The sequence below is a fragment of the Elephantulus edwardii genome, unplaced genomic scaffold (assembly GCF_000299155.1).
Source record: "Elephantulus edwardii isolate Elephantulus edwardi_28Jun2011 unplaced genomic scaffold, EleEdw1.0 scaffold00118, whole genome shotgun sequence".
Classification (NCBI taxonomy): Eukaryota; Metazoa; Chordata; class Mammalia; order Macroscelidea; family Macroscelididae; genus Elephantulus; species Elephantulus edwardii.
In genome coordinates, this window is record NW_006399868.1 from 8,197,848 (window position 1) to 8,207,425 (window position 9,578).

General features: G+C 43.1%; 1 protein-coding gene across 1 annotated transcript in view; it reads left to right on the top strand.

Moving 5' to 3' along the window:
• DOK6 (docking protein 6) overlaps positions 1-9,578 on the top strand; it is a 297,299-nt gene that overhangs the window by 111,925 nt on the left and 175,796 nt on the right. Inside the window, exon 2 of the mRNA XM_006892744.1 lies at positions 636-743. Within this exon, the coding sequence (XP_006892806.1) occupies positions 636-743 (108 nt within the window). The remainder of the gene's footprint in view (positions 1-635; positions 744-9,578) is intronic.

Here is a 9,578-nt window from a genome sequence, read left to right on the forward strand (position 1 = left end):
CTAACCCAAAGGTCAGTAGTTCTACTCCATGAAGAGTCCCAAGGGAGAACGGTGGCAATTTCCTCCCGTAAAGATGTAGCATCAGAAACCAAGGGAGGGTCACTGCACTACAGAACTGCCTTGCTCCCAGGGGTTTGGTTCTGGTTTAACATACTACAATTTAAAATAATAACAAGAATGTGTTGCCTAAGAAAAGTGTTGTGGATCATAGCAAGTTGAACTTGTTAACAACTCAATCTTTTGTCCATCCACCACAATGCTGACTGTTGGGCCAGTGGTGAGGATCTTTGCGTTCTTGATGTGGAGATGCAATCCATGTTGAAGGTTTCAGTCCTTGCCCTTCCGCACCAGCTCAAGTCCATGCTCGGACAGGTGGAGGGTCCGTGCAGGAGAGAAAGACCCTGCATGAGCTGGGTTCACACAGTGACTGGCCATGGGGTCAGGTGTGTCAAAGACAGTGAGCTTGGCTCAGGATGGGCAAGGTTCAGAGACATTGCTCATAGCGTCGCTAAAAGATATATATAAGTTATAGGTTTATTTCGAAAGTTTCTTCACCAGGGTTAATAAGAAGTTGTCATGTCCTGATGCTACTGAATTTTAAGAAGATGGATAATGAGTGTTTCTTTTCCTTCCAGATTTTCAGACGATGCTGGTTGGTTTTCAAGAAGGCATCTAGCAAAGGACCCAGAAGGCTGGAAAAATTCCCAGATGAGAAGGCCGCTTACTTCAGGAATTTCCACAAGGTAAGTCTCTTCCTTCGTGGCAGCACGGGAGGATGGGGGTTTGAGGGAAGAAATGTACACGGGCAGGAACACACGGCCAGGGTGAAGCACCTCTTTGCTGTTCAGATAAAATGCAAAAGTGATTTTTCTCCTTTATTGGAATCATCTACTGTAAATGCCAGTGGTGCCTCTGAGAAATGAAAGGCTCTTTTTTATGGCTGCTTTGCAGATTGAAATGACTCAAAACCCAAGGGCTCAGTCTCCCGGGTGCTGAGTCAGCATTCCCCTCTGTTCAGGTTAATTGTACATTTGTTACTTAGATTTAAACGGTGGGGCGGGCTCAGGAGATGACACCTGGGCCCTGGTGCCAGCCTTGTGGATGGCGGACTGCACATATATGATGGATGCCGTTTGCTCAGCTCCTTAACAAAGAAGGAAGTGATTGAGCATCAGATACACTCAGGTGTGCAGACGTGGCTTACATCCCAGGGACAGCAAGACCTATTTTGCAAAGATTAAAATAATGTAAAGAACAACTTCAAATTGCCCCTAAATATACTGCTACTGTATACCTAAATGTACTATGTATACTTGTATAGTGATACCAGGAAAGCTCAGGTAAGCATCCTCTCATCATGTAGGGCGTCAGGAGCAGACTTCAGAGCAGTAGGACAGTTCTCTTCATTGGTAGAATGCCTGAGAAATATGACATTGTTGTCATGTGTTGTGGAGCCTTTGGATTTGCAGGGTAATTCCTCGTCAAAGCTCTCATATAATGAATAAAATACCGAAAGAGAGAGAGAGAGATCAGCTGGCCCAGTGCTGAGAAAACGATGTGACCAAGACCAAGGTGGGTGACTTTTACTCCGCAGCCCTTGGGCCTGTCTTTCATTGTTTTTGTTCAGACATTCCTCTAGGTCGTATAGCCCTGGTGTACAAGTTGCTGTCCAGCGGTCACTTGCGGTTGCTGTGAGGCTGAACACTGTGACACTGATGTGTCAAATGCATTAATGGCTGATTACCCCATGTGGACAGAGAGTGGGGTAGAGCTCCCTGATTAAAACAAGCTTGGAAGCAGGAGTGGCATCCACTTCCATAATAACTTGCCTCCGGAAACCCTATGAACCTGGAGAGAGGATGAAAGGCACCCAAGCTTCGAGGACTCTCCTTCATAGGGTCACTATGAGTGGCCTTCGACTCGACGCCACTTAACAACAACAACAACAGCAATAATGCAGTGCGTGTTTTTCTGATTCAAAGTGCCACAGCAGACACTGATTCTACAGTGACAGAAAAGCTGAGTAGATATAAAGCTGGCAGTGAATCCGAAGTGCTGACCTCTTGGTTTGCGGTGCAGTGTGCTGGTCAGCAGTCCACCCCATCTCCTGAAGGTATGAGAGTGTAACACGTAGGGTATGGAGACCAGGTGACAAGATAGACCGTGGATCTCAGATAACAAGCTGGAAAGAGTGCGCTTCTCATTTGGACACTAGAAACAGTAACTGCCTTGCCGTGAAGACTGTGAGAGGCATCAGTAAGGGACTGCAGGGGACGTCTCACAGAGGGTCAGGAGCAGCCTGTCCATGATACTATTAATGTGGTCTGAAAATGTACATTCCGGTGACGTAAGGTTTATGTGGAGCTGATTGTGAGGGACTGGAATCTCAGTGGCATGGTCCGTAGGGAATTGTGCTGCTACCCTGGAAGATATGCCTCTCAGGAGCTTTAATCCACAACGATCCCTTCGGGAGAGATGGACAACCCTCGTGTGTGATTTCCAGCCTTGGAATTCCCCAGGACAGTCAGCTCTGAGTGGGTTCCGACTCTGGCAATGAGTTGAGCTGGGTCGATAAGAGACTTTAATGATGTGCGCAGAGCCAGGATAAGGAAGAGAATGGTTCATTCTACGTCTGGAAATGGAGAGATGACACAGAAGATGATGGGCATGGGAATTCTTACGGTGACTCCGGCTAAGTGCAGAGATGGGGGGAGAGGCACTCCACGCACAGAGGAAACCAGGGATTCAAGCAGGACTGAATCAGGCAGGTGAGGCCCCGAGCACTGCTAATCAGCGGTGGTCCCTCCTCTGTGAATAAATGCATTTCAGTAAAATGTGAGATGTGTGTGTGAGGGCCAGTCAGCCATTGTTTTTTAGTGGAACTGACTCACAGCTCCCCTTCCACTGGGCTGTTGAAGGCTGTAAATTGCACAGGAGGAGATTGCCCATCTTTCTTCCATGGAACAGCAAGTGAACTCATTTGAAATAGAGATCGATCCACTACCTAAACCAGGTGCCTCTGGAAGCTGTGAGCTTTGATAAATGACCATAGTTATATAGAAAGGCCTCAGGCCTTTTGTTCACATGGTCGCTATGAGTTTTGCTTGACTTGGCGGCAATCAACAACAACTATATCTCTCTGTCTCGATCTATATACAGAGAGAGAGAGAGAGAGAGGCTGCTAGTTCAAAGATACGTAGTTCAAATCCACTAGCTGCTTTATGGAAGAAAAAGGAACAGAATTCTCCCTTGCCATTTACAGCCTCTAAAACCTGCTGCAGGTTCGGCTATGAGTGGGTTCCAACTTAATGACAGATGGTGACAACAACCTACGTGTGTGTGTGTGTGTGTGTGTGTGTGTGTAGACACACATGTGTGTATATATAAATTCAAAGTATGTACACACGTGTGTGTTGCATGTGTGTACATGTGTGTATGCCAGTGTATACATGCCTGCATATACATGCATGTACATACACACGTGTGCATGTCTGTATGTGTGTCTATACAAGTGTGCATGCATCTGCACATATATGTGTACACACATGTACGTGTGTGTGTGTGTGTGTGTGTGTGTGGTGGTGGTGGTGGTGTTAAGTGTCATCGAGTCGCAGGCCACTCATAGCGACCCTCTGAAGGAGAGTCCTCGACGCTTGGGTGCCTTTCATCCTCTCTCCAGGTTCATAGGGTTTCCGGAGGCAAGCCGTTATGGAAGTGGATGCCTCTCCTCCTTCCAAGCTTGTTGTAATCCAGGAGCTCTCCACCCCATGCTCTGTTTGCATTGGGTAACCAACCATTAACACATTTGACACATCAATGTCACAGTGTTCAGCCTCACAACAACCACAAGTGACCGTAGTACGGCAACTCATACACCAGGGCTATATGACCTAGAGGAATGTCTGAACAAAAACAATGAAAGACAGACCCGAGGGCCGCAGATTAAAAGTCACCACCTTTGTCTTGGTAGCTTCACTTTCTGTCCACTGGTCCAGCTGATCTCTCTATGTTGATGTTACTGTTGTTAAGTGCTGTCGAGTCACAGGTGACTCATAGCAACCCTATGAAGGAGAGTCCTCGACGCTTGGGTGCCTTTCAGCCTCTCTCCAGGTTCATAGGGTTTCCGGAGGCAAGCTATTATGGAAGTGGATGCCACTCCGGCTTCCATGTGTGTATATACACATAGATAATGTGTCTGTAGGAAACGTTGGTGGCCTGGTGGCAAGAAGCTGCACTGCAATCCCGAAGCATGTGTTTGGAATCTACCATTTGCTTAGTGGGAGAAGGACGGGCAGTCACCTCCTGTGCAATTGATTAATTGCCTCTGGAAACCCACTGGAGGGTCAGCTAGGAGTCAATTTCAACTCAACAGCACATAACAATAACAACAACGAACAAATGTGTATATACATATATGATATACACACACACATAGATAATGTATGTGTGTGTGTGTGTGTGTGTGTGTGATGTATCTGTATGTATTAGCTCTCCATGCTGCAACTTTTTTATTGTGATTATAATTGATGATTGAATACAGAAGTGTGATATTCCATTTTACCAGAATAAAGTGAACTGGATTTTAAAGTCTTCAGTGGATACAGGATACTAAGATATTTACTATATATAATGCTTCCTAAAAAAAATATTTTGCAGCAAATAACATGAGCCTATGAGCTCAGAGGACCCCACAGTCACTCAGTGTGAAATTCCATTAATCCTCTCACCGTGAAAAATCGGCTTTAACCAATTTCACTTTAACTGGGTGCTTAATGATGCTTTTGTTGTATTAAAAGCAATAATTATAAATGAACAAATGAAAAGATGTCTTGAAAGAAAACACGATGATCAAAATCCAGTAAGTTCTGTTTCATTTTTAGATAGTGAGACTCGAAATTCTGCTTCTAGCTCTTTTTTTTGTTGTTGTGACTTTAATGAACTTTTACAGAAAAATTGGATTTTCATTTATTATTGCACATTTTCCTCCCTTCCGCTCCTCCAGTTACTTTTTTAAAATATTCATTCATTGTTGCAGTTTCCTCCCCCACCCCCAGTCCACTTTGCAGTATACCTTTTATTCTAGACTGTTACCATACAAATAATGCCTAACCACACATTCCTTTTAAACAGTTCTTTCCTTCCAATACAGTGTTCATTATCTATCCTTTCTTTTTCTAGTTTACCCTGAGATCCCCATGTCCGCCCTATTTTATAACACTGGTGTTATGCAATATTTGTCCTTTTGTGACTGAGATATTTAACTCAGCATAATATCCTCCAGGGTCACCCATGTTGTGAAATATATTATGCATCATCTCACACCAGCATCGATAGCAAAGTTCATCAGAGCAGCAAACAACAAATACTGGCGAGGCTGCAAAGAGATTAGAACCCTTATTCACCGCTGATGGGAATGTAAAATGGTGCAACCACTATGGAAGGTGGTCTGACATTTCCTCAATAAATTGGAAATAGAAATACCATTTGACCTAGCAATTCCAATTCTAGGAATATACTCTGAAGAAATCAGAGCCACCACCCAAGCATATGTATGCATACCCATGTTTATTGTTGTATTATTCACAATAGCAAGGAGGTGGAAGCAACCTTAGTGCCCATTAACAAATGAATGGATAGAAACACTATGGTACATTCACATAATGGAATATTAGACAACACTCAAAAAACAAAGAACTTGTAAAACAGATCTTTGTTTATTAGAAACAGGTAATAAACCCTACAAGACCCCCTAGGGAGCTCAGTGGCCTAGAGGTGAGGAGCTAGAGTCACCCCACAGGTACGTGGTTCGAAACCACCAGCAGCTCTGCAGAAGGAAGATGGACAGTCTCCTCCCACGTGATGTACTGCTTCTGAAAACCCACTGGAGGGTCAGCTATGAGTTAGTTCCAACTCAGCGGTATAACAACAAGAAGACCCACTGAAATAGATTTTCAGTTATCTACTCAGTTCCATAGGATGAGACCATAGGAGGCACATGTCACCAAAGATGTTGAAATGATGGGGTCTTAGAGAGTAAAGTCACGTGTGTGGGTGCCCTGGCAACCCTGTGCAGACTTTATTTCCAGCAGTCACATTCTCATGTCCTCTGTGTATGTGTTTGTTGTTGTTATGTCTTGGCAACCTGGAAGTAACTCACGCTGACCCTCCAGTAGGTTTTCAGAGGCTGTAAACCACAAGGAAGGAAATTGCCTGTGATTTTCCCGAGGAACAGCTCGTGGTGAACTCAAGCTCCCCGTCTTTGGGTTGTTAGTACATCTCCTTACCACTTGGCCACTGGAGCCCCACGTGTTCACGTGTCTGTGTCCTCAGTTAAGGCACCGTGCCAGACCAGTGAAGCAGCAACCGGCTCCATTCGGCGCGTGGCCAGTTCCATCCCATGTCAGCACTTGCGTTTGTCCTTCTGTCCTGCCTGCTTGACATCTGTGAGGTTTTGCTTTGGACACCTGATGTCCTCCTTTTATTCAAGCCCTAAGCACACATCTTTTACTGACTGGGTAATCTGCCCCTGGTTGCAAATAATGAAAAGTTACCTGCTGTTGGGAGATGAAGGGAGCTGGGTCACCTCATGTGGGCAGAGTCTTGGTGATAAAGCACCGGTCGAACACATAAGTGAAATACAGCTATTTTTACGTTTCATCTGGAGAAGAGAAAGAGGGAACCTAAGACTCAGAGAAGAAACAAGTTCATAATGTCCAGCAGTCGCCGTACACACGAGGCTGAGCAGCCAGGTGCCATCAGTGACTTTTCTGATCTGGGCCAAGGTAGATAGATGCCCATCAAAAGGAATAAAAATGTGTAACTGAAATCAGATTCTTAGGAAGTGCACCCTTACTGGTCCATTTGACACTAGGGGATGCCCTAAACCTGTCATCCTGAGTTAATCCCTAAACCTTGAACCAAAGCTAACCCGAGTCACCTTTTAGCTAAATAATAGGTTGGCTCATAAACTAAAGATTATTATCCCAGAGGACAGTGCACCTTTGAAAAAGAACCCATAGGAGCCCAAATGGGCAGTCACTGACCTGCAGCAGAGATGGAGGCAGCAGGGAAGAGGGAGATGGTTAACGAACACTTTCATACTGGGACAAAGATAGCCAACATCTCTGAACAGTTGACGTTATTATTGTTGTGTGTGTGCTGTTGAAATGGAACCAATCCATTGCTGACTCTCCAGTGGGTTGTCAGAGGCAGGTGATCGCACAGGAGGAGATTACCCACCCTTCTCCTGACGAGCAGCTGATAGGTTCAAGCCACATGCCTTCAGCATTGCAGCACAGCTGCTTAACATGAGGCCACCGGAGCAGTGGTTAAAGGGGAAGCGGATATGCTGTGCAAACTCACTGAAAACACTGAGACTCATTTTTGTTTAAAATATGAAGTAAAAAAAAAGTGCTGAGACGGGCCTTGTGTGCTTTATTGATGGTTGAAGCTTCCTCCTTAAGCTAGAGAGGACTTGTGAAGGGTGCTGTCAAGCCTACCTGTCACAGTGATGCTGTGTTCAGCCGATCGAAGCCCTTAGCCCCTAGTGACGCTGTGTTCAGCAGATCGAATCCTGGCCCTATCCTGTGCCAGCCTCATAATTTCTGTCAGGCTCCCACTTAAATGGGAGTCAGCTAATTCAGAAAATGCTAGAAGATTTTGGAAAGCGCCACTTAAATGAGAAATTGCTGGTAGAATAAACAAAAAGCAGCCTAAGTGATGCAACAGAGAATGATTATGAAGATTCCTTTAAATAGCCACCTAACAGAATAATGCCGTAATTCTAAGGAAAGCATGTATTTATCTACCAAAACTCTAAAAAATACTCACACTGGAAAAGTTGGGAAAGAAAGGAGAAGCCAAAATATTAGGAACAGCTCCCCTCTATGAGCATGGGAGGGTGGGCGGGCCACTGCACGGATCACGTAGTACAAACATGGACAACTGTAGCCACCAAGGCAAGGGACAGTCACTGGTGGCCTTGATATTTTTATCCTGAAATTTACTTTGGTCCTGCAAAGTCAAGGACAGATTGTTATTCCGTGGAGGTTTCTATCCCAAGCATCGTAAATCCTGTTCTCTGAGGTGAAGGCTGGCCAAGTGGTAAATTTCCCAGAGTTCATACTGACCAGCAGGTAAACAAAGGTGCTCGCTTTATGAAGAAGGCCAGTGTGTTGGGAATCTTTTTCTCCCTTGGCCAGCCTGTTGGACCTACAGAATTAGGGAGTAGGGGGAGAATGTCTTGATCTTCAATAAGACTAGATAGATAGATAGATAGATAGATAGATAGATAGATAGATAGATAGATAGATGGATGTTTAATTTTTCCAAATTTTGTTTCTATTTGTGAATGTTTAAATACCCCACATATGTAACTAATCAATTATTTTAATATCCTTTCAAATCAGCTGTGGTGCTCAATGGCAATACATTATAATAATCAATCAAGTGAATGTAATCTTCCCAATCTAAGTGGATGACATCTGAAAAATAAGCTAAAAATATAACTGTTTCCTTACTAACTTTAACTTTGTGCCATGCTGTATCTGAAACATGAATATTCTAAAGCTTATGAGTATTAATGATTCCATTTAGACATTTGATATGTTTACTGTGAAGGAGATCTTGGTGCATAAATCAATTTTATATGAAACTGCTATAAAATTACATTTTTTAAACTTCTTGGTAAAAAGAAATTTGAAATTCAAATCACTAACTGCTAAAGGAAACTATTAAAAATGCATTAGAGTTGAAAATGTAGCTGTATGTAATTGTCATAACAGATACCCAAAACAAATTTATCCTCAATGAAACCTGAACTAGAGCAATTTACAGAGAATCAACTTATAAATTTTCCTTAATTTTCTAAGAAGATGAAAAAGAAATCATTTAAAGAAATTTTAATAAAATAAATATGAGTGCTGTCCAGAGGGAAGAAAATATAAATAAAATCTCTTGGGAGAAAGAAGATAGAGCTGTGGAAATTGCTTGAATTAAAACTGATGATACTGCACACCCATGTTTATTGTGGCTTTGTTCACAATAGCAAAGAGTTAGAAACAACCCAAGTGCCCATCAACAAACAAATGGATAGAGCAGCTCTGGTATTCAGACAATGGAATACTATGCAGCATTGAAAAATAAAGAACTCATGAAATATCATACAGAATGGGCGACCCTGCAGGACATTATGCTGGGTGAAATATCTCAGTCATAAAAGGACAAATACTGCATAGTGCCACTGGTGTAAAACAGGAATGACATTCGGGGTGGGGGCAACCTAAGAAAAAAGGGGATAAATAATGTATACCGCATTGAAAGAGATGAGGGAAAGAACTGTTTAAAATGAATATGTTGTTGTTAGGTAATATTTTCATAACAAGATTACAGAAAAATAAATGCATAATAAAGTGGACTTTGGACTTAGGGGGATTGTATAACAATGAAGGATTGTTTTTTTCTCTTTTCAAAAAGAAAAGCGAGTTGTGGGGAGAGGTGGCCAGGGAGGAAAATGTGCAACAATGAATGAATGGGGGAAAATAAATGGAAAGAATAAGCTGTAAAAAAAATATATGTTG